We start from the raw sequence: 26795 nt of genomic DNA, 5'->3' as shown, positions 1-26795 counted from the left end.
TGGTGGGACAAAAATGGGGGGAGTGGCTTGCTGAATTTCGGATAAGGCCACACCCCTTGCCACACCAACTTTTTCGGGCCCGCGTCTTCGGCGCACACACATAAAGGCCATTTTCTGACTTTTTTCCAGGGCCACTTTAAATTCCCTATCGGCCCCTGGACAGAAAGGATTTATTATTTCCTTCCTGATTAGCTTACTGCAAGTGATAGCGATAAAAAAATATTTTTAGAAGAAGTTCAGTTGGTTTACCGTGAATCTGAATCATTTACAATGCAGCATTACTAAGAGGGTAGTCATCTTATACATACAGCAAGTTGGAAAGTTAAATTACACAATCATATCCATTGATGTCATTGTTAGTCATATCTACAGAACTTTAACAATCATAAATCTGGAAGTTCAGAGTCCTTAGAAAATATTGTCTGAAATCAATTGAACTGCCTGATCTATGGCACAACTGAAAAGGTGAACAATCCTATTTTTTAATATGAATATTTCACGTCATGACATTACGATTCATTATGGATCAGTTTGCTTTTTTCAGATGATATAAAACAACTTTATATCAGATATAGTGTGGCATTGTGGCTCATTCAAGCTAATATTTTTTATACGTTTTCAGAAGCCTTTGAAAAACTTCACAAAAACAAAAGAGAAAGGTTGCACCAAAACAGAAATCTTTATCAATTACCTATACAATAAGCCCCTATATTTTCAAATGTACATATCATTCATAGTGAATCTCATGTATTCATAATAATTAGGGGTGCTACTCCAGAACGAATATAGTCACAAATCCAAAACCATAGAACAGTAGTTCTTAAAGCGGAATGCAGACGTATAATGCATAGATATTAGGTCGATACAAGTCTCTCTAAAACTTAACTTGGAGCACCTTGCACTCAGCACTTTGTTTTTATCTTTGCATTTTTTATGAAAATATTTTATAAAGTGCTTTGAGTATAGCAATTAAGCGGCCAGTATTTTTTAAATTATTTTGCTGTGATTTGTTTTTTTGTCTTTATATGAAATTAGTTTAAATAAATATATTTTTAGCTTTTCAATTTCTTGCATTGCCATTGGTACCGAATAGATGAGCTATAAAGTAATTTTAAATGTGCATAGGTTGTTTACATGCACCCACATCAGCTGATTTATGTGATACATTAAACATTTTATTTAGAAGGTTTTAACCCCTTCTTTGACACTAGTAACCTCATTTTGGACACTATTGCACATGCACTTGATGCACTTTACATACATCAGCATTTTCAGATTGTAGACACTTTCTAGCACTGAGACTTTAAATATCTTACACATGATACCTTATTGAACATAAGGTTATTCTTATATTATATTGATGTTAAGCACTGTTTGGCATGGTTATCTAGTCCACTGTTCACTATTCTTATGCAAATTGCAGATTACCACTGCTTTAAACATCTATTGATTCAGCTGACACCCATAACCCCTGCGGTAGTGCCCTTTTAAATCTCTTTTAGCTACTACGTTATTATTGTAAAATAGAGGTATAACTAAACTCATGTGGAGCTAGTAATCCTCTACTTAACCCTAAAACTTAACTTAAATTCAATTATTTTTAATAAACAATTTACATTAAAATCAGCTAAATAAAATATAGAATAGTAGTGAAAATTAAAATCAAGGCTGTAGTTTGTCTTTGTGTCTAACTTGTTATTATTACTAGGCTGCTGTGATTTTAGAATATACAGTCAGGTGCATAAATATTGGGACATTGACAAAATTTTCATATTTTGGCCTCTATTCACCACCACAATGGCTTTGAAATGAAACAAACAAGATGTGCTTTAACTGCAGACTTTCAGATTTAATTTGAGGGTAATTACATCCAAATCAGGTGAACGGTGTAGGAATTACAACGGTTTCTATATGTGTCTCCCAGTTTTTAAGGGGCCAAAAGTAATGGGACGAACTAAACAATCCTAAATCTAACTTTCACTTTTTAATACTTTGTTGCAAATCCTTTGCAGGCAATTACAGCCTGAAGTCTGGAACGCATAGACATCACCAGACGCTGGGTTTCATCCCTTGTGATGCTCTGCCAGGCCTCTACTGCAAATGTCTTCAGTTCCTGCTTGTTCTTGGGGCATTTTCCCTTCAGTTTTGTCTTCATCAAGTGAAATGCATGCGCAATCGGATTCAGGTCAGGGGATTGACTTGGCCATTGCATAACATTCCACTTTTTAGCCTTAAAAAAACTCTTTGGTTGCTTTTGCAGTATGCTTCGGATCATTGTCTGCACTGTGAAGCACCGTCCAATGAGTTCTGAAGCATTTGACTGAATATGAGCATATAATATTGCCCGAAACACTTCAGAATAAATTCTGCTGCTTTTGTCAGCAGTCACATCATCAATAAATACAAGGGAACCAGTTCCATTGGCAGCCATACATGTCCACGCCATGACACTACCACCACCATGCTTCACTGATGAGATGGTTTGTTTTGGATCATGAGCAGTTCCTTTCCTTCTCCATACTCTTCTCTTCCCATCACTGTGGTACAAGTTGATCTTTGTCTCATCTGTCCATAGGATGTTGCTCCAGAACTGTAATGGCTTTTTTTAGATGTTGTTTGGCAAACTCTAATCTGGTCTTCCTGTTTTTGTGGCTCACCAATGGTTTACATCTTGTGGTGAACCCTCTATATTCACTCTTGTGAAGTCTTCTCTTGATTGTTGACTCTGAGACATATACACCTACCTCCTGGAGAGTGTTCTTGATTTGGCCAACTGTTGTGAAAGGGTTTTTCTTCACCAGAGAAATAATTCTTCTGTCATCCACCACAGTTGTTTTCCATAGTCTTCCGGGTCTTTTGGTGTTGCTGAGCTCTCCGGTGCGTTCTTTCTTTTTAAGAATGTTCCAAACAGTTGATTTGGCCACACCTAATGTTTTTGCTATGTCTCTGATGGGTTTGTTTTGATTTTTCAGCCTAATGATGGCTTGCTTCACTGATAGTGACAGCTCTTTGGATCTCATATTGAGAGTCGACAGCAACTGATTCCAAATGCAAATGTCACACCTAGAATCAACTCCAGACCTTTTACCTGCTTAATTGATAATGAAATAACGAGGGTATAGCCCACACCTGTCCATGAAATAGCTTTTGAGTTGATAATCCCATTACTTTTGGCCCCTTAAAAAGTGGGAGGCACATATAGAAACCGTTATAATTCCTACATTGTTCACCTGATGTGGATGTAATTACCCTCAAATTAAATCTGAAAGTCTGCAGTTAAAGCACATCTTGTTTGTTTCATTTCAAAGCCATTGTGCTGGTGAATAGAGGCCAAAATACGAAAATTCTGTCAATGTCCCAATATTTATGCACCTGACTGTATACCATCAAGCATATGTATAAATAAATACACATGACAGGACTCTTAGCAGATAACAGTTAGTTTTTATAACCAAGGCAGTATTGGGAGTATAAACTATTATATCACTTTAATACAGCAGTAGAATGAATGTGCAGCCTAATGTCATTTAGCTGAGGCACACAAATCCTCTGCGCAACTCAAGGGTTACACGTTTCCACTGCGCGCATTCAGATATCTTCATACACTTTAAGTTTAATGCCGTGTATCCACTACGCGACATACTTGAGCGATTGCACGATTACGACATTGTAATCGTGCAATCGCTCAGTAATCGTGCACAAGTTGCAAACATTAATGTCGGAAACGACCTGCAATGCACGCTCCCGCTGGTCGTTTCCGACATCAATCATCGCCAGAACATGCTGGTCAACCTGTGGATAACGTCAGGTTGAGCATGTTAGGGGATGATTGATGTGCCTACGTAATCGTGCAGTCATTTCAAAGTCTGCTAGTTGATGTGCCCCTTTAGTTGCACAGGCATACTATCACATATATAGTGGCAATTCAAATGATACAAATGTATCCAGCTCGGTTCTATTTTATAAACTGAAAGAAAAGATTTGAAATATATATACTTATCACTCATCCTCAGTAGTTCTGATATTTTTTGCGCCTGATCTTAATATTGATTATATTATATTGTGAACGCAGCCATGTGATTGGTGTTCAAGAAATCATGGCCAGGTAAGGCTGCGCACTTCCCTACTCCATGCACAATCACTCCTGTGGCAATCATGTTACACGTACTAATATACATTACAGTATGTCATAACACAGTTATTAACAGTGACATTTGAGTACAAACAACTACATTTCAGTGGTTGAAAACAAATACAAGTAGTTTTATGAAGTGATCCTCTAGGTTTATTTAACGGTCACCAATTTATGTATTCGACTACTTAACACTTACAAAAATATTACTCTAACAAAGGGGGTTGTTTATTGAATTCATAAAGCCAGAGATGGATCAGTTGGTGAGATGCGTTTTTAAACTATATCTCACAGAACATGATTTCAATGTGTATATTTATAGGATCAGGGGCGGATTGGCCATATGCCTGACCATGCCAATCCCAAGTAATAATGGGCACCACAGAGACCTGGAACATATGGTTTGAGGGGTAAGTGTCAGAAACTTGCCTGTGTGATCCTGCTAAACCCCAGAGCAGCAGTCTCTATATGACTGGGTGATGACTGACGGTTGCACTGATGCTAGCCAGTGACTAAAAGTGTATAGGATTACTAATTTGTGAACTCTGTGTGACCTTAACCTTCAATTTATAAACAAAGGAGGAAATTCACAACCTGAAATCCATTAATATCTGAGAGAAACAATGCCTGCTCTTAGCCTTCACAGAATGTACCATGGATAACACAGCATAAATAAAACTCTGTTTAATGTACTCTATAATGAGAATTTAGCAAGAGAGACACATTTACCCACTCTGACCTGTCCTGTAAAATTGTTATAGCAGCAACATACAAAACGGTTATAAAATATACAGTAGTTAGTATCTATGAGATGCCTGGTGAAAACATGTTATGGAAGGCCACTAGGAGGGAATGTTTCCTATGTCACTAAGCAGTTCTTGCCCAACCCATTTAGCGCAAGGCAGGCACTGTATGGCAGTGTCATTGCACAGCACTGACCTGTGCTCCTCTTCCTACCAGTAACAGCTTATTAATTTCAATCAATGGGCCGGATTCAGTTAGACGCGAAAAGCCGTAATCCGCACTAAAGTTTTGCCTATTGCCGCTTTTCACCTGTTCTGAACTTATCTCCAAATTCAATTCCAGGCGGAATTTGCCTAAGGGGAAACTCAATGCAATGTAATAGGCAAAAAAGATTCTCTACTGAATAGGAGATGAAAAGAAGTGCAAAATCTTTATTTTGGGGTGCAAACGTGGGGAAACGACCCAGAACCCTTGGGACAGTCCCCAAAGGTCAAATCTTGCACACCAAAAACACCCCAAAAAAGTACTTTCATTTTTGGGGTGAAAAAGTAAAAAGTGGGAGGACAAGCATAAAAACTAGCAAAATAGACTTCTTGGGTCTGCAAGAATGGGTCAGGTGCTTTTAGGATTGCAGGTGCATGCGGCAGGTGCGTTTTTGACTTTTTTTTTTAAAAGTTCACTTTAGAGACATAAAAATATGCTTGCACCCATTTTCAAGTACCCCAAATTTTACTAGAAATACTTGTTTTCACCAAAAAATACTACTTTATGCCATTCTTCATCACTTATGCAAAGACGCTAATAAGAAGCAATTTAAACAACTGAAGTACCCCAAACACTTTTATTAGGTATATTAGTACACATCTACATTGATTCCCTGTGTTACTGCATCTTTTTTTGGGGTACAGACTGATTTCCCCAATTCTGACAGTACTTTACGCCTGTTCCACATTCGCTGCTATCCGTTTTCGCCTGAATTGAATAGGGCAAAAAGCGGGGACGCGCACTTAAAGTTAAAGAAAGGACAGCTTGGAAAGAAATAGGAATAATGTCTAGAATATATATACAGGTTGAGTCTCCCATATCCAAATATTCCGAAATACGGAATATTCTGAAATACAGAATTTTCTTGGCATGATTGAGATACTGAAACCTTTGATTTTTGATGGTTCAATGTACACAAACTTTGTCTAAGGCACAAATTATTAAAAATATTGTATAAAATTACCTTCAGACTGTGTGTATAAGGTGTATATGAAACACAAATGAAGTTTGAGCCACAAAATTATTGAATATATTGTATAAAATTACCTGCAGGCTGTGTGTATAAGGTGTATATAACACATAAATGCATTCTGTGTATATATTTGGGTCCTATTCCCAAGATATTTCATTATGGTATGCAATTATTTCAAAATACGGAATATTCCGTTATCCAAAATGGTGTGCAGTCGGGAAGCCGGAGGACTTAATCCCGACAGCCGGCTTCCCGACTGTCATATCCCGGCAAGTGTCTCAAGACAGGCGTCGATATGCCGACGCCTGTCATTAGACATACGCCGGGAGCTCGACGCCCGGCATCCCGATCGAAGCGACGCCGAGCGCTGATAGCGGGACTTAGGTTTTGGTGGGGGGGAAGGGGGGGGTTAGGTTTAGGCACTGGGGGGAAGGTTAGGGTTAGGCACCCCTAAGGGAGGGTTAGGGGAGGGAATTAGGTTAGTCAATACTTACCTTAGGGACGATCGGGATTTTCACCCATGTCGGGCAGCCGCTGTCGGGATTAAAATAAATCATACCGATTCCATCCAAAATACCGCTGGTCCCAAGCATTTTGGATATAGGAGACTCAACCTGTACATATATATTGTAGGTTCATTAATATCACAATCAAAATGATCAAACCATCTCAAGGACTGTATATATTTTTATTGACTATATTTAAAATTGTCCCCAGATTTAAGATTTCCTTTTCATCGTAACAAGTAGTAGTGCTAGACTAGTTAAGAAAGCCACAAAGACACTCATATTGCACTTCTAACACAAAAAATACTGTAAAGTAGTTGTCACATATATATTTCTTTCTACATATACATCATTGTAGCTGGTGTCTACATTCCGTTATGCTTTCCTGTAATTATTGCTTAACAGTATATGAGTAACAAAGCAGTTTTGTCTTCTTTTAGGGGAAATTGACACACGCAGAAGCTTGCCACCAGGACACATATCTGTGTCAATCCTTGGTCTAAGTGATCCTTACATCTTTCCTGTTTATAAGCTGTGCATGAGCAGTGGGGAAGGGGGGGGGGGGTCGACGACAATGAACAATTCTCTTCCGATACCGCTGAAAACGCTTTTAGTAATACAAAACACAGCAAGTCCATCATCTTTTGGATCTGACTATAATCTAATTTTGGTGTAGTGAGAAATAATAAAAAGGTCAAATAAAAACAGCAGAGGAAGCTAATGTTCATCGCTTTTGTAACTTTAATATTAGTAACTGTAAAAGATACACTTATTTTTCAAATAAACCTAAAAACGACGTGCAAATATTACAAATGTTCCACAATAACTGGAAAACTGTCAAACATGGCTTTAAATCAATATAGTTCAAAATAAATGTCTGATTGGTGGCTATCTATTATTTTCCATACCTCCCACAAGTCCCATCTTTGGCAGGACAGTCCTAATTTTTAAATATTAAAATGGGTGTGGTGTACAGAAATGGGTGTCGCTTTACAGGTCAAGAATTGTTTTCCCCCACCAATACTTTTTTTTTGAATGTTATGTTTTGGTCACTGATGCCTTTGTGTTCTTACACAATGCCTCTAATAATGTTCATAAATTCAATATAGGGTACATGCAGGACTCCATTATCAATAATGTCTTGTGTACTTTTGTTCCCAGGGCCGGATAAAGGGTGGTGGTGGTGGGGGGGGGGTGACAGGGGCAGTTGTCCCTGGGCTCCCACACAGGGTCGGTGTGACCCTGCCGAGAACAAGTGTCCAGTGGCACCTGTTCCTGGAGTGAGGCTCAGCTGCCCTGACTCTGTATTTACTGCATGCAGCAGCACAGTAAGTGCTGCTGCATACAGTGTAGAGTCGTGGCTCCAGAGTCCCCTCATCGGCATTACGGGGAGCTGCTTTGCCAGGAAGGAGGCCATGCAGGTGAGTAATCAGTGGCGGGGATGGAGCAGTAGGCTCCGTGTGGCTTGGAGGAAGGGGGGGGGGTGCAGTAGGCTATGTATAGCATAGGGGGGTTTGAAGGGGGCCCCCGCGCGCGCCTTAATCCGGTCCTTTGTGTTCCTATTGTATACTTTATTAAATTGTCAGATTGCACCTAGAAATGAGCTTTCACTCTACACCACAAAGAACATTTAAGTATCAAGTTACTTCTGTTGGGAGAAAAAAAGTTTTAGAGCCAGGGAATATCTTTATGAATAGGGTTTTTTCATCCCTTGACTTTAATTTAAAAAGATCTTTTTGCATATTCAAATCTAATTTTTACATGTGGGTGAAAGTGTGCCAGTATTAGCCACCCAACAGGTCCCATCAGAAAACATACTTAAGCTATTATACCTAATAACCTCCCATTTACACAGATCAAACAAAATCTACATGTGTTCTTTCCATTCTCAGATATTCTCAGACAACTCTTAGATCCCAGGCCAAAACTGGCGACAATACTGCTATATCACTGAATCATACAACCCATTAAGCACTTTCTACAGGTAGCACTTAACCTCATGTATCAAATTCCTATTTTCCTATAGATTGTAAACTTGTGAGCAGGGTCCTCTGACCTCTTATATCGGTCATCTGCTGGTGTGTACGGGTGATCCGCCGATCACCCGTACACATTCTGCATGGACCCGGCGGTGATTGATAGCTCAACTGGGGGGAATTTGAATGCCCGCCCAGTTGAGCTGTCAATCCCGGCACATCAGGCAGACAATTGGTAAATGTGTATACACTTAACAATCGTCAACAATCGTCAGATAGTCGACCTAGTGTGTACCCAGTTTTAAAGGGGAACACTTGTATAAAAGTTTATAATTTATTTCAACCGTATTTTATGGACTTGAGTTTTTAGCTTATTAGTTTAACTGTTTCATTCATTGCTGTCCATAAGGATTTAATAATTAAGACATGTTGGTATGCTATAGTGAGTGGCTGAGTGTGGGAGTTGATGCTGAGCAGTGTGAATTAGACTGGTATGGTTTTTCTTGTATAAATACAGCTTTAACAGTGGTTTAATGTTTTGTCCCTCTTTGATGATTCATTTTCTTGTAGTCAGCTTGAAAGACATCCTGTATTAAAGACGCTTTAAAGCAAAACAGACTTTGCTTACTTTTCAATTTGTTCTGGCCTAGTGATAGATAGTAACACAGTTGTTACTAGCGCCTTAAGAAATTTGCCTTCATCTCCATAATAATCTGTTCTGCTGTGAATACTTCAATTGTCTGGCTGACTACAACTAGTTTTATATCTGCCCCCATGGTACTAGAGTTGGGTACACACTAAACTATATATATCGGCCGTTCAATCGTTCACAGATATATCGCATCGGCTGTGCAGCACAGTTGATCGCATCAGGCTGAGTTTTCGGGTGATCCGCCGACCGCCCGTACACTTGCTCAATGGTCTGATGTCACAGCTGGGTGGGCAAATTCAAACTATAACAACATTAAAGTTGTTCATTAGCAAGCTGTCCAAACAGTTGTTAGAATTTGCCAACATGAATTATTCAAGTACTTGTAGTAGAAGTTTAATTGCATCAATCTCTATTTTAATTTCTTTAGCTGATCTATAGTAATGAGAATATTGTCAATTCATATAATGCATTGCTACTGTAATTAAAAAATATAAATCATTTTCCAGGGTCTGCTGTTACTCCTCTGCGCGTGACTGCAGTGCCTTTTCCTGCTTGGTCTGTCTGACTCATCTGGCATAGGTGAAAGAGGAAAATAGTTCTTACAGTACAGCCAGACATAATGAAGAAAACACACACAGCACTACAGAGTGGTTAGTTCAACCTGTCTCTCTCTCTCTAGTTACTGCTCATCAGAGACTCCCGATGTGCACTGCCAGGGTCTGCAAGGAAGCAGACGTTCTGACATTTCTGAACAGCCAGGTTACGTACCTCTGCATTTGATTTTTTAAATGCTCAATTAATACATGGCAACTCTGTTCTCCTAGTAATCATTAATTATTATCGCAGAAATGTAGCCTTATCTACATGCACTTTGAACAACTCATATAGAAATTCATTTGCATAGGTTGAAACAATAGCATACCTGTCTGCTCTCCAGTAAGCTATTAAACACAAGAAACAAAGGACAAATGTATTCTAGCAAAAATTACCATCCATAATGTGACAAATTCAGGAAAGGGAATTCCTTGTGTTAGGATTATGGGCCTGATTCAGAGCCGGACGTAATTAGCGCTCGCTCGTCCAGAAAATAGGGGTGGATATTCAAATGAACCGTTCGCTGTTTGCGGTCTGTTCACGCCTCTAGGTGTGAACGAGCGTACAAAACTTGCGGTCGTTTTTTCCGCTATTTATTAGATTAATCGAGTACATCGACCAGGGTATGAACTGCTCGCTATTCTTGTCGGTTTTTGCTACCACAATTTTGCGAGCAGTTCTGGCTATAAAATAACCCAGTGACGTGGTCAATGACGCTGCTGTTTTAATTATGCACACCCATAAAACGCCCGTTTTGACCTTTAAGCACGCCTGCGTTCTGATTTCCACACCCCGTTTTCAAGCACCTTCCCCTGTTACCACCCACATACGCCTCATTCTGTCACTCAAATTATCAGGCATTCACTATTTTGCGAGCACATGAATTTCGACCGCACTGACTGGTTCGCGCATGCGTATAACGATCCGTACGCATGCGCAGTTGGGCAAACATCGCTCGGAGCGAACGAGCTGCCGCTTACGAGTGGCTCTGAATCAGGCCCAATATTTCTTACATCCTTGGCAATGTCACAATGACTAGAAGTACAGTAAATCTCTACTACACTGCATCCCGTTTAGAATTCTTATTTGCAGATTATATTTGCAGTGTGGGGGTTGAAGGTTACTGTCACAGTGACACCAAAATAAGGTAAAAGCAGCCCTTCCCAAGCAAATTACAAGAATTCCTACAGTCTCCAGGGACATTCTGAAATTGAAATGAAAACCTACAAGTACTTCATATACAATAGGGGAACCATTGGAACAGGAATAGTGGGGTATAGCCTCAGTACTTGTCCAAATGCTGGCTTCTTATGGTACATACACACTGTCAGATAAAAAGAACGATATAAACGATATCGTTTATCGTTCTTTTTTTAAATCCTCAACCGGTCAAACGATGGTCGATGCGCAGGCATGGATGGTCGATATCGACCATTGCCCGTGCATTCAGGCCAACCTGGTCGATATCGACCAGGTTAGCCTGTTTGCTATAGGGACCCGCAATCGTCGATCGCGGGTCGTTACATCGTTTGGAGGTTGGTGCATGTTGATGGATGTTTGATATCGAACATCCAGCAAATGCAGGACGATCAGACAACGATATCTGATCGTTGTCTGATCGTCCCGTGTGTACGGGCCATTACACAGACACTGTTGGCTGGGCCATCATGGAGACTTTTCCAGCCAGTGTTATAGAATGCTTCTCTGACATACAATATATTTATTTGTTCTATTTTGTACTAAATAAGTGCAGTGTCTTTAGTTATCTGGCTAGGGTTCAGTACTAGACATTTTCCATTGTGATCTGGTTTGAATAGTTAGCTAATGCTTTGTATGTTGATCAAAAAATATAAATGTAAGTAAAGATGCACCAAATGTATTAACCTAAAATATGTAAGCACTGACCCTATAGATTCAGAATGGTCAACTTAGCCCTAAATTTCAAATTCACATAATTAAATGAATAACAAAAGATGAGGATAGCATAATTATATAGCACATTGTACATCTACATACCCTTTGTAAATACATACCCTTGTACATCTACAAGGACAAATGTGTTTAATATATCATCATATATTAAACACATTTGTCCTTGTAGATGTACAAAGGTATTGGTGACTATTCTCAAAGATTGGCTTTGAGGTCAGCCTAAGGTGAAACCTGCTTGGGAATTTCTAAAATGTTACCTGTAACTTGTTTGTCAGGAAGAGAAGGGATCGGAATAGCTAACCCAAACTTCACCAGGAGACGTTCATAGAGCCAATCAAAGTGCTTATATCTGTGGTTTACAGACCGGTTTGTGTTCTGGAAAAGGTAAAAGAAACTGCTATAAACAAGAGATTTATCAAAGAACTCTGGCAGAATTGTAGTTGCCTTGTATTGGTGATCAATACGCAGTTTATTCGTAGTAATAAAGGCCCCAAGGAAAAGGTAAAATGTTTTTAATTGAGTGTTTTGCACAAAAAAAAAAACAGAACTGGTTTATTTGAAAGATGTCTTGAAACATTAAGGGAAAAATAACAATTAGCAATGTTATATGACAATAAGATATCTCTGATCTCTTGAACATGTATTATTTTGTTCGAGAGCCACATTATTAACTAGCAGTGGCATGTGTGCAATTTAACCCTTGTGCTAAAGAGGTACTCATGGTGCAACAGGACTAGAACTACAGTACAGACAAGCTATCCCACTATACACCACATTCTTATATATACCCAAAAGTAAACACATTGTGAAACATGTGACATTCAGTGCTGTTAAAACAACTTCTTGAACATTAAAGAATTTCAGCTGCTACATGCTATTCTTATTAGAGACTGAGGAGGTCAGATTCCATGCAAATGTGTTACACATGTCCACAATAACAAGAGATGTTCAGCTCACTTACTGTTGTTGTCAGCTGGTATTCTATATAACTCTTCAGACCATACATTTTGGTTCCCTTACGGGGATCAGCTACAATGCAGTCGAATGTTGAGGTTGGGTAGACCCACATTGGCCCATAATCTCCAATCTAAATCCAATGCAAAATTATTTCCATTATGGATGTAACAGGGGGTAACACAAGAATCCAGTAAATGATTAATAAAGTGATATTTTCTTCTAACAAAAATAAATGGTGTATGCTATCTGTTAAGAAAAAAAAAATCCAAAAAAACAAATAAACCAAAAAAAAATAAATCAAAACACTGAAACACTCCAGTCATTTGTCCAAGGAATGCCTCGTATCTGCCTCATAGATGTTATATTTGAGACACTACAACCACTCCTGCTTTTATAAGCTTAAGAAATAGATTGTATAAATGCATACTGATATTACTGTGCAATCTTGGTGACCATACAGTAGCTATTCAGTATATCTGAAACAACATCCTAGTGAAAGCTACCGGAAATAATTTTACAAAACAAATTAAATATGACAAAAATAAAATTAAAGTGAAATGGGGAACCAAAACAGTTATATGGGGATTACAGAATAACTTTAGCAACGTTAGTGAATTCAAATTACAGGACCTGATACAGAGCTGTACGCTATTGCACACTTTGTACGTAGTGGCTGTGCAATTGTATGCTAATGTTCCAGCATCAAATCACTCTGTATGAACATCAGTCATCTAAGTAACCTTAAGGTTCCCAGGGATGGCCAGTGTTTTCACGCAGCTGAAGCCAGTGAAGACGCAGCCACAGGCTTCAGCATGCCCAGAAAACAGGGGCAGCTACCTGACGCCGCCCTCGCTCTGCCCCCAAATGGCAGCAGCTTCTCAATCAGGCTGTGGCGTCCAAGCACTGCAAGCGAGCTCACAGGAAGAGATCTGCAGATATGTAGTACAGATCCTGCGCATGAGCAGATCTTTAAACAATAGGGTTTGTTTACAAAGCTGAATCAGGCACCTAGTTCTTAAAAATAATATACACATTGTTATTAAAGCTCTGACTATCTAGTTCTGAAACCTCCCCTCAGAACACATAATAATAGAGGCGAACACTATTTGTACAAACTGTGCTACAATAAATATATACTGGCAGTGTGGTCAAAGGAAAAGCTTAAAGAACACTTCTTTCAACTCCACTAACAGCTACATATCAATAATGAAGCTACTGTACAGTGACTGGTAGAGAAGAGAGAACGTGATAACAGGAACAGCTCAGTAATGTAGGAATAGTATGTAGTCAGAATGTTGCCCAACAGAATGTCCACATTCACAATGTAGACAGCAGGTCAACATTGACAATATATAGTACATAGCCTAAATACTTCATGTGTCGCAAGATGCACGCCGTGAGTGAGCCGCCCGGTCCTGTACAACTTTGATAGCGATAGGCATCTGTCTTTCGCTGAAAATGTGTTGTAGTCTCAATACGATGCAACTAGGATGCACCAGGAGACTGCACTGATCAATCGGATTTGTGACATTTGTATATCTGTGTGCGATTGAGTCTGCATACGAAGCACAACAGAACATGGGGAGGAAAAAAGCTTTGGCTGCTGCATCGTAGCACTTTGCATACAGATTCAGAGACTCAGTCGCACAAAGATATACAAGTGTCGCATATAAAATTAATCAGTGTATTGCAACACAGATGCATTTTCGGCAAAAAACCACCAGGCGCTACAGGACCTGGGGCACCGAGAGGGGCTATTTGGCACGACTGCAGCAAAGATGTGAGGGCACATTATGTGACATAGTGACAATCAAGACTTTTATTTATATTTCTATACACAAATTATCTAAAGTTTGGAGGACAAAACATTTTTGTGACACTTAACTGACATATCTGCACATGTCCTGGTTCAAGACCACATGAAACTGTAGTTACTCCCAATTGCAAAAAAAGAAAAGCCTGCCCAATTATTTTCTTACAAACCCTGAATCTTAATTGATATGGAGATGTGCAGGACATAAGTGAACTACCTTATTAAAATATGATAAAATTTACTTCTAGAAAGTACTGCCAAGACAAAAAACAAGAGTAATGGAGCATACACATGGTCAGATTTGACGGATCTGTCAGATGAACGATTGAAAGATTTTACCAAAGATTTGAACGATTTGAACGACTGAACGATTTTTGACTGCATTAAGATGAATGGAATCGTCCGAGTCTGACTGCAAACACATCAGAGGTCAGATATCCTTATCTGAGCATCGGGAACGCGCATCGTTCATCGTCCATCGTTCAGGCATGTCAGATATGTCAGATTTTCCTTCAGATATGAGCGATTGAACGGTTTTTGAAATCATTATCGTTCAGATCTAAAGAAAAATCTGACCGTGTGTATGCACCATAAGAGCAACTCACATATGAATAACCAGTGATAAAGTCCTACTTGCCAACTGTCCCAGAAGTTCTGGGAGCGTCCTGAATTTAGGGGTGCTCTTCCGGCCTTCTGACAGATTTAGCAAGTCTCCCACTGTTGCCCACTTCCTGACTGAAGTGGGCAGACCAGAGGTTGGATGATGTGAATGACGGCTTTTGAACAGCCAGGGTTGGAGCCATAATGATGCAAACACAGCAAAACAACCCTGCTTATCAGAGAGTGTAGCCCAACACAAAGATAACAATAGCAGTTACTCACAATAATAGGGATTTTTTCTTTGGATTTTGTTGTTTGTTTGGATAAGAGATACTGTTCAACTCCAGATTTTCCAAAACCAGGAAATCTATTGAAAGAACAGAAATTAAGACACTGGGAAGTAATTACATTAGATTATTTGATACATTTAAATAGGGATGCGGTCATTATCCCGGTGCTCAGAATGCTGGTGCCGGAATCCCAACACTTGTCAGAATCCCGCGCCGGCACAGCGAAGGTAAGTGGCGGGGTTGAGCGGAGGGTTAGCGTTAGGGTTAGGCACTAAGGGGGGTGGGAAGGTTAGGTTTAGGCACAAGGGGGGTGGTTAGGAGAGGGGTAGGGTTAGAATACTGACCGACAAGTGACGGTATTCTAACCATGTCGGCATGCTGCTGTTGGGATTCTGACCGCCGGGATCCAGAGCACTGGCATAACATACCCATCTAAATATTAACTTATTAAGTACAAATAACTTTTTTTTAACAAATACAAAGATACAATTTTATAAATATTTCTACAGTCATACTCATCTACTCCTAAAATATATGCTTGACCTAATTAAAAATATAATCTAAACGTCAGATGTGACAAGTCTTGTCGCATAATAATTTCTGAAAGTTTGACAAAGGATAAGTAACTTATAGTTTTAAAAATTAAATAGTGGATGTAAAAGTAAAAATACTTCAATATGCAGTGACACAAGCTCTGTACCATATAATATCAGGAAAATTAAAAATTAAGTTGTCTTTTTAAGACTGGGAAGAATTTATAACATTAATTTCATAGGGTTTTACCATGTGCACTTCATTTAAGATTGTTTAATTCCGTTATGACAATTAAATACAGTACATTAATATATTGAGTTAACAATCCACAAATCCAGACAACATGCAATATGTAACCAAATTAAGTGCACTTTTGAAATATTAGAAAAACGTTTAACAAATAAACCTTTTAAGTACGTATTAATTACAGCTTATACAAATCTACAATAGTAAGAAATGTCAATGCTTCTTTGTTTAGCTCAGAATGTTATGTACTTGTTAAGAGGTATCTTCATGGAAGCTGGTCTCCCAGTCCCCCTCTGAGGTGCGCCTGGCTCAGAGGTCTCTGAATCTTTATAGCCAAGATAACCAGGCGGAGAGGATTTTGGGTCATCCCAGTCATCATCCCACTCGTCGTCATCAACAGCTGGTAAAAGGTAGAAAACATTTTTATTAGAAAATTACATTTTATTATGAAATATTAAAAGCATACCAGGAAAAAACAACTATAGAAGCAATACTTACACACTAGTATGAAAGCAAAAAAATGTAAAATCTGGAAAACTTTTTTAATGTCTACAATTTCTACACTTGTGAAAACAACACTTTGTAAGAGGATCTGTCTCTGCTGGATGACAGTAACACGGTGTATAAATGTATGAACCAAGATTTACAAGAAGCAAAGTACATGATTGACAAGAGACTGCAGTGTAAAATGAAGAGACCAGGAGATATGAAACTCTGTTGAAGGACATGGAACAGCTTTCAGAACAGCAGCATGTTTCCCTTACAAAACTTCAGCAAGTGAGCTTCATCTTTGTCAGTAATTCTCATGAGAAAGCAGCTAGCTGCTGTGGACACTGGGCTGAGGGGTAGGGAAGCATCACCCCCCTGGGCTGCTACAATTTTAATCCACACCTCATCATGTTTGGCGGCCAGGAGATAAGCAGAAGCAACTCCGTGTTTGCTCCAATTGTGTTATAAATGCAGTCTGAACGGCCAGGCAGTGTCTCCCCATTGCCGGTCACATACCTGTCCTGCAGCTTCCAGCTGTGTTAGACTAAGTGCTGATTGGATGATGGTTCTGTCCATCCACCAACACAGTGTTGGGATGTCTGCACACAATGATTGCTGGATGGTTGGAACTATCCACCAATCAGAGTTTAGAGGACTGCAGGAAAGGACGTGGAGGGACTAATGGCAGCAGGGTGAGTGAGTAATATGGTTGTGTTGCCCCATAGAACTGAAGTCTCATTTGTAAATGGGGTAGGGGCAGCATTTTTTCAGATCTGAAGAATTAATTGCAATGATGGAGGATCATGGAAATCAGCAGTTGAATAAGAAACCACAGGCTGTTAGAAATAGTGCTCTGAGTTTCTGTGCCACACAATTGCTGGTGTAGTGCGCTCCCAAGACTCAGTGTTAACAAGTGAGGTGAAAGCAATGACAAAGCAAAGTTCAGAGGCACCCTGAGCCTGCGCACCCCACCACAGCACACGTGATGTCACACAGTGCTGTGAATGCAAGATGTAAACGGGTCATGATGGGGGCAGAAACTACTCCACCCCCTTGGGCATGTGCCCTAGGAGTTAACACCAGTCGCACACACTCCCCATTATGGACCTTAGTAAGGTGTGATAGCCAGCAAGCGGTGAGACTGAAAAGCTTTATCCAAAACAGAAGACATTTACCAGACAAGGTAATAGAAAGCAGTACACAAAATGGAAATTGCTCAATTGATACCTATCAACAGGTGCTTGCATTCAGGACACCCTGAAAGAATGTTCTGACATCAGGCAGGGGATCGACCCTTTGCTGGAACCAGATTGACAGAGCAGAAACCTGAACTCTAAGGGAGGCCAGGCAGAGACCAAGGTCTACGCCAGGATGGAGAAAACCAAGCACCTGGGAGACCCTAAAAACTGTACGGTCATAGCCTCTGGGGGAGCACCATTGAAATTAAGAGTACCAAACTCTGTAACAGATGCGAGCTGAGGCAGACTTACGTGCCTTGAGCCTCGTAAGTCTGGCTCTTAAGAGGGAAGACTCAAGAGCCACGCCGTTAAAGACAGACTAGGTAGGTCCGGGTGCAGGCAAGGGCCCTGTGTCAACAGATCCTGCCATAGAGGAAGCGGAAACGGAGTGTCTATGGAGAGACTCCATAGGTCGGTGAACCAATGTCGCATGGGCCAGGCCGGGGCTATTAGAATCACTGTGCCGCTTTCTTGCTTGAATTTTCGAACCACCCTTCGGGAGGAGGGAGATCGGAGGAAGGAGGTATGAGAGATTTTAGTCCCAACTCGCTGCCAGAGCGTCCACGAAGGAGGCTGAGGGGTCTCTGGTCCTGGACCCGTACCTGCGAACCTTGTGGTTGTGACATGAGGCCATGAGGTCTACGTCTGGCAGGCCCCATTTGTCCACCAGGAGTTGAAAGACATCTGGGTGGAGAGCCCATTCTCCGGTGTGTATGCCCTGACGGCTTAGGAAGTGCGCTTCCCAGTTGAGGACTCATTGAATGAACACTGCTGAGATTGCTGGGAGATGACCTTCGGTCCAGACCAGAATGTTTGACACTTCCCACATGGCTGCCCGACTTTGCGTGCCTCTCTGATGGTTGAGGTATGCTACCGCAGTTGCATTGTCGGACTGGATCTGGACCGACCTGCCGTGGAGGAGATCTGGTGCCTAAGTGAGTGCTCTTTACACTGCCCAAGCTCCAGAATGTTTATGGGCAGACAACTTTCCTGTGTTGTACACCGTCCCTGAGAGGAATGATTACCGACAACCGCGTCCCATCCACGAAGGCTGGCATCTGGTCTGAGAATCCAGAAGGGGCGACCCTTGTCCAAATGGGATGTCTGTAGCCACCATGAGAGGGAAAGCCAAATCAGATGATACTGTCCATTCCACCAGGAGAGAATCAGTTGCTGCAGAGGCCTGGAGTGGAACTGGGCGTATTCCACCATATCGAAGGTGGATATCATGGACCCCAGGACCTGCATTGCTGAATGAATGGATACCCTCCGATTGTGGAGCAAGCTGCGAATATGCAAGTGTAGTGTCAAAATCTTGTCTGTTGGTAGAAAGATCCTCTGTATTCGAGAATCCAGGAGTGCCCCCAGATATATATTAGCTGCTGTGCCAGAGATAGGGAAGACTTTTTCAAATTGATTATCCAGCCGTGTGTTTACAGACAGTCCACGGTCAGCTGGAGATGTCGTTGTAACACAACCGGTGAGTCTGCCAATATTAAGAGGTCATCTATGTATGGCAGAATTCTGACTCCCTGGTGTCTGAGGTGTGCCGCCATAACCACCATTATTTTAGTAAAGGTCCGAGGGGCTGTTGCCAGACCAAAGGGTAGTGCCCGAAATTTGTAATGTTGCTGCAGAACAGCAAATTGTAGGAACCGTTGGTGGGTTGGAGTAATAGGTACCTGCAGGTATGCATCCTGAATGTCCAGAGAAACCAGGAAATCCCCAGGCTCCATTGCCAGGACAATTGATCGTAAAGTTTTCATATGGAACTTGGGCACTCAGATAAACCTGTTGAGGGATCTGAGATTCAGAATTGGCTGATGAGACCCACTCAGCTTCTGAATCAAAATGAGAGTGGAATAAAAACATATTCCTCTTTGAGCCGATGGAACCGATATTATTACCCCTGAACGCAGCAGGGAGTGAATGGCACTTTATAGGGTCTGATGGGGGACCTGTACAAAAAAATTGCTGGGGAGGACGCCTCAAGAAAGTAAGGGCGTACCCCTGAGAGACCACTTCTCAGACCCAGGCATCTGTTGTTGTTTGATGCCAAGAGTTGGCATATTGAAGAAGTTGGCCTCCCACCCTGGGATCCCCCCGGAGGCCCGCCACATCAGACGGAACGTTTGTCGTCAGGCTTAGAAGCTGGACGTCTGGCCAACCAAGGCTGCTTTACTCGCAGCTTGGTGATCTTAGACTGCCTGGGAAAAGACTGTCCTCTTGCCTTACCCTGGCAGTTGCTGATGGCAGAAAGGCAGAATTAGAGGCTGCTACGGTAGCCACAATCTTGTCCAATTCTTCGCCGAACAACCTGTCACCAGAGAAGGATAAGTATTCAAGAGCCTTCTTGGATAACAGATCCGCCTTCCAGGACCGTAGCCAAAAGACCCGGTGTGCGACTACCGAAGCCGCAGATGCCTGAGAGGCAAGGAGTGCAGTATCCAACGCAGATTCTCCCAAAATAAGAGGACACTTCTATAGACCAGTTGTTCCCTGGTAGCGTCTGATGGCAGGCTCTCTTCCAGTGCCCCTGTCGATCCTTCGATAGCCTTAGCCACCCAGGCCGCAGCCATAGCTGGCCTAATGATAGAGCCAGAAAGCAAGTAGACTGACTTTAGTGTCTAGTTTTCTATCCTTGGTTTCCTTAAAGGATGATGTAGACGGTAATGGCAGCGTAGTTTCAAACTAAGCATGCCACATGTGAATCAACAGTTGGAGGGACTTCCCACTTAGTACACTCCTTAGTAGGGAGAGGGTAAAAAGACATGAATCTCTTTGGGACCTGGAATCGCTTGCCAGGAGTACCCCAATCTTCTCCCATGAGCTCAGTGAGCAGTTCTGATTGAGGGAATTCAGCCTTAACCACCTTCTGGCATTTAAACAACAGGGTTTTAGGTTTAGGGGCCGGTTTATCATCCTCTATATTCAGGATTGATTTAAACAACCTCACTAAAGCAAGAACATCCACTGTTGATTGAAGGTGCTCCTCCCCCAAGAGTGATTCGGAGAGAGAACCTTGTGCATAATCTCAGATGATGCGTCCGAATCCGAAAGCTGGGTGGACTGAGAGGATAATACAGTCCGCCTATGTGCTTTGGTGGCTAATGGTTTGCCCGCCTGTAACTTTTGCTGAGTCTCGGCAGACGTTTGAGCCATATTCTGATGGGCATAAATATCCATCCAAGTAGACAGCGTAGGGGGTACAGACATTGTAGGTTGTAACAGCTGTGGGTAACCCATGGTAAGAGGTGCATGGGAGTTGATAAACGATCCACTAGCTGCATCATAACCTTGGATAAGGAGGACACCCAGGGTGGCTCATATACCGCGGCTGGTAATGTGGACTGGTGAGTAAATCTATACCAATTTGCACACAAACCATCTTGTATAGAATCCTAAAAGGACAAGCCCACAAAACAGGATTTGCATGTAATCTGCACAGGGGCCTCTGCTTCCTGTTTATCCTCATCTTCAGAAGACATAGGCAGTAAATAGCACAGAATAAGTGTAAAGGCAACAACGCAAAGTGACAGCCTTCACAACTACAAGCAAATGTGAAGTACTATTGAACCCTTACACACCTGATAGGAGAAACAGCAGTGATAAGAATAACTGACAGTCAGAAACTTAGTGTATCACCACAGCAGAGCTAGCACAAGTCACATACAATGCAATGGGCTCTGAATCAACTACACAAGCACATAGGTTGGTAGGATTTGAGCACTGTATAACCTGGCCCCCGAGAGGTATACAGGGAGACTGGACCCAAACTTTCTGAGACCAGAAGCTTCAGTAGAGCACTGAATAATGGTTACTGAGCATTTCATATAGGGAGGAGGGTAGGAGGAGGAGGAGGAGCAGCCAGAAGTGGGAAAGCTCCCTGTGCTGGATTAACCCCTGGGACGCCTAGCACTGCTTGCTCTGTAGTAAAATAAAATAAAAAAACTAATAAAATTAAAAACTCATCAAAGGTGCGACTGATCCTGTCCAGCACCAAACTAAAAACTGTCTTCCGGTGGCTAGGGGCGGGGTATATGTGGAGGAAGGCCGAGGCATCCTGGGAGCTAAAGCTTAACTGTTTGGTGCCTGGATCACTCCAACCACACACACCCCATGGTATCCCTGTGGATCCCCCTATGGATCTTGAAGAAAAACAACATTTCTGTATCAAATATGTATCTCATATAAATAACAAATGGTCAGGAAAAAAATAAACATCCTATAATTAATATACATACATAACATAAGCAGATGGAGATAAAACTGAGTTTTCTAAGCACACATTCTCCCTCCTTATGTTAAGATGCCTGTCTCTTAATGCCAACTGCTTCTGGTGCGGTGCACTGATTGAGCGCTCAGGGCAACACACACAACAGGCTTGTTGACGAAGCTGCTGCCACTGGGCATGTGTAGCAGCTCTGATCCGTCCCTCATAATGCATGTTATGGTTGCAGCGCTAGTAAAATTCTTATTATATGTTATTGTGGTCACCATTTGAGCCTTGAGGCACTGGCTGTGCCAGGAGGAAGGGTTAAAGGGCAAATGGCAACCCATACTGCATTTGCCTATGTAGCCATTAAAAAAAAATTTGCATGCAGTGAAATATAGATATAAAATTTTTACTACATGTGTATCTCACCTGGGCCTTGGTAAGCCTGCGGATGACCAAACGCAGCATCCCAGTTGTTTGATGTTGAATTTTTCTGATTTGCACTCCAAGCATCACCCGAACTATCTGTCACAGCAGGCTTAGGTGCATTCCAGCTTGACCAGGGGTCATTTTTTGCCTGATTATTAAACAAATAAATCCCTCTAAGATTTTTTGTCAATTAAAACATTACAAATTCATTTGATTTTATTGTAGATCAAGCAAACCATATGGTTATTATCATTTAAGTTATACTTCAACAAACACAAAAAAATTACTAAGTCTTTCCATGAGCTATGGTAAGAACTTACCTTTGTTATTTCTATTTCTACGAAGTCCATAGGGTTCCACAGGATACCTTTGGGTATAGGTGATGACGTCAGGGATCGGGCACCACAGAGTTAAGTTTTTCATCCTCCCAGGATGCACTGGGGTGCCTCTCCTATACCCCGCCCCCGAGCCTCAGGTACTCAGTTACGTCACAAGCCATAGGACGGAGGAGGAGAAAAGAGAGAGAAGAAAGGTCTGGAACACACAAGAAATCACATTCTCACCAGAAGGAGACGGAAAAACTGGTGAACAGATCAAAGCCCATCTGCAGTACAGGGGCGACAGGGCGGAAATCCTGTGGAACCCTATGGACTTCGTAGAAATAGAGATAACAATATTAAGTTCTTACCATATCTCATATTTTTCTACTTCAGGGTCCATAGGGTATCCACAGGATACCTTGGGGATGTCCCAAAGCAGTATCCTTTAAGGGTGGGGACGCTCCTGTGCTGTAAGGAGAATCCGCCGCCCGAAAGAAGCATCCTGAGAGGCGAAGGTATCAATAGCATAATACTTTAAGAGAGTATGGACAGATGACCACGTGGCTGCCTTGCACAGCTGAACTGCTGAGGTGCCACGTCAAGCTGCCCACGAAGGACCCACAGACCTAGTGGAATGAGCCCTAAAGAAGGCCTTCATGAACATAAGCTTCAGAAATAGCCATGCGAAATCATCCTGCCAATGGCCCTCATTCAGAGCCGTACGCTCTGAGCAGAGCGCACGCTCTGAATGAGGGCCGCCCTCCATAATTATGGAGCGTCCTCCTGGACGCTCGTATAGCTGTGGGTCACCACCCACAGCCTATACGAGCGTGCAGTTTGATGGCCGCGATGGTCTTGACCATCGCCACTGCGAGCCGGAGCCTGCGGTTGAGTTTTTCAACCGCAAGGCCCGGAGTGATTTTGGCTCTATCAGAGCCAAAATCACTCCCACTGACATCACTAGTGATGTCAGTGGGCCGGCTTCTGACGGTAGGCGTTCCCTTGGGAACGCCCCCGTCAGGGAGGCACGCCCCCGGCACGCCCACCAAAGGGGGCGTGCTGTCAATCAACATCGACAGCACGCCCCCTTTGATCAGACACAACGAGCAAAGGAAAGTCCTTCGCTCGTCGCGTCTGGCGCATGCGCACGACGGAGCTCCCGCCGTCGTGCGCATGCGCAGTGCACAACATCGACCCACTTGCGAGCGGACAGCCGCTTGTGAGTGGGTCTGAATCAGGGCCAATGTTAGCTTAGTGGCAGGCCAACCCTTCTTCTGGAAGCCATAAAGGACAAACAAAGAGTCCGACTTCCTAAAAGAAGTGGAGCGGTCAACATAAATCTTCAAGGCCCACACCACATCCAAGGTGGCCTCACCAACAAAGAGGTCTGGTAAATTAAAGGCTAGCACAATAATTTCCTCGTTGATGTGGAAACCACCTTCGGGAGAAAACTGGGCCCTGTCCCTATGAAAGATGAGAAAGGGAGGTCGACATGAGAGAGCCCCCAATTCTGAAACCCTTCCGGCCGAAGCAATGGCCAGAAGGAAAACAGGCTTAGCTGTAAGCCATTTCAAATCCACTGAGCCCAGTGGTTTAAATGGCGGTCCATGGAGAGCCCTAAGGACCACAGCCAAATCCCAAGGAGCCACAGGTGAAACAAAGGGAGGCTGAATACGAAGTACGCCTTGCAGAAAGGTGTGGAAATCAGTAAGCGTAGCAATCCTATGATGAAACCACACCGACAGGTTGACTGCACCTTCAGAGAAGCAAGGCGAAGACCGTGATCCAAGCCCGCCTGTAGGAAAGCCAACACTCTCGAAATCCGGAACACCCGAGGAGCATAGCCTCTAGGGCGACACCACTGAAAGAAAGTATGCCATACTCGATGGTAAATTCTTGCAAACGAAGGCTTCCGTGCTCTTAACATGGTGTTAATCACAGAGCTGGAAAAACCCCTGGACCTTAAGAGGGCAGTCTCAACAGCCACGCCGTCAAAGACAGACGACCCAGGTCCGGGTGATGACAAGGACCCTGAGACAACAGGTCCGGACGTTGAGGCAACAACATTGGACTGTCTACGGAGAGACTCCGAAGGTCTGAGTACCAGTGCCGTCTGGGCCACGCTGGAGCTACCAGCAGGAGCGTGCCACATCCTTGCTTGAACTTGCGTTACACTCGAGGAAGAAGGGAGAACGGAGGGAAGAGGTACGCAAACTGGAAGGTTGACAGTGCGTCCACCAGAAGTGCCTCTGTGTCTCTTGTTCTTGACCCGTACACAGGTAGCTTGTTGTTGTGTCGGGAGGCCATGAGGTCTATCTCTGGAAGGCCCCACTTATTCACCAGTAGCTGAAACACCTCCTGGTGAAGAGACCACTCTCCTGGATGCACGTCTTGACGGCTGAGAAAGTCTGCTTCCCAGTTGAGGACTCCTGGTATGAACACTGCCGATATTGCATGGAGATTGCCTTCCACCCAAGAATGCGGGACACCTCTGTCAGAGCCGCCTGGCTGCGGGTCCCTCCTTGGCGGTTTATGTAGGCCACCGTGGTGACGTTGTCTGACTGTACCTGCAAGGGTTTTCCGTGCAGGACATGTCTTGCTTGCTGGAGAGCTTAGAAGTTCCAAGATGTTTATTGGAAGAGCAGATTCTGCTGGCATCCACCGTCCTTGGAAGAAGTGTGGACCCGTCACTGCTCCCAGCCCCGGAGACTGGCGACCGTTGTTAGAAGGACCCAATCTGCAATCCAAAACGGGCGCCCCTTGTTTAGGTGAGCAGTCTGCCGCCACCAGGCCAGAGACAGACGAACCTCCAGGGAAAGCACCATTGTCTGTGTCTTTATCCGATGGGGCAACCCATTCCATCTGGAGAGGATCAACTTCTGCAGAGGTGTGGAGTGAAACTGGGCGTACTTCACCAGGTCGAGCATCGGCACTATGGAACCCAGTAACCTCATCGCCGAGTGAGTAGACACCCGGCGACTCCGCAGGCAATTGCGTACTTTTGCCTGCAATGCAGAGATCTTTTCCTCTGTCACATAGATCCTCTGATGTTGGGAGTCCAACAGGGCTCTGAGATGGATCATCCTCTGTGAAGGAACCAGGGAGAACTTCTTCCAATTTATCAGCCAGCCGTGATTCTGCAACACAGAGACTGTCAATTGCAGATGGCGCTGAAGTTTCTCTGGAGACTCTGCCAACAACAGAAGGTTGTCCAGATAGGGTAACAAGCGAACCCACTGCATCCGCAGGTGAGCTGCCATAACTTTGGTAAACACCTGAAGCGCTGTGGCCAGACCAAAAGGCAGTGCCTGAAACTGGAAGTGGTCATTGACACTGCAAACCTGAGGAAACTCTGGTGCGCTGAGACAATAGGGATATGCAGGCAAGCATCCTGAATATCTAGCGACACCATGAAATCCCCAGGTTCCATCACCAAAATGATGGTACGCAGGGTCTCCATCCTGAACCAAGGAACCCTAAAAAATTTGTTGAGGGATTTGAGGTTGAGGATTGGCCGTTAGGACCCATTGGGTTTCCGTACCAGAAAAAGATTGGAGTAATACCCCAATCCCCTCTGAGACAAAGGAACCGGCACTATGACCCCAGCTTGGATCATAGAGTGTAATACCTTCCGGAACTCCAGGGCCTTGTCCTGATTGGATTGAAGACCTGTGGTGAAAAAACGGCTGGGGGGCCTCCGCCGGAAGGAGAGGGTGTACCGCTGAGAGACTACTTCTCTTACCCAAGTGTCCGAGGTGGTCAGAAGCCAACACTGGGCGAATTGAAGAAGTCGGCCTCCCACTTTGGGGTCTCCCAAAGAGAGGCCCATCCCGTCAGGCTGAAGGCTTGTCGTCCGACTTGGGAGCAGGACGTCTAGTACTCCAAGCCTG

The 26795-nt window shown here is 42.9% G+C and overlaps 1 protein-coding gene across 3 annotated transcripts in view; it reads right to left on the bottom strand.

Annotated features, from left to right (window-relative positions):
• Positions 1–26795, bottom strand: part of SNX9 (sorting nexin 9) — a 225173-nt gene that overhangs the window by 30037 nt on the left and 168341 nt on the right. For all 3 annotated transcript variants that reach the window (XM_088457395.1, XM_088457396.1, XM_088457397.1), the window contains exons 5-9: positions 22586–22733; positions 16463–16613; positions 15426–15510; positions 12735–12860; positions 12031–12148 (exon numbers count right to left, since the gene is read on the bottom strand). In XM_088457395.1, coding sequence (XP_088313521.1) covers positions 12031–12148; positions 12735–12860; positions 15426–15510; positions 16463–16613; positions 22586–22733 — 628 coding nt within the window. The remainder of the gene's footprint in view (positions 1–12030; positions 12149–12734; positions 12861–15425; positions 15511–16462; positions 16614–22585; positions 22734–26795) is intronic.

This window comes from Taudactylus pleione, unplaced genomic scaffold (assembly GCF_031769625.1).
Source record: "Taudactylus pleione unplaced genomic scaffold, aTauple2 ptg000760l, whole genome shotgun sequence".
Lineage (NCBI taxonomy): Eukaryota > Metazoa > Chordata > Amphibia > Anura > Myobatrachidae > Taudactylus > Taudactylus pleione.
Note: the sequence above shows the minus strand (reverse complement) of the source record. Positions and strands in the feature narration are given on the sequence as shown.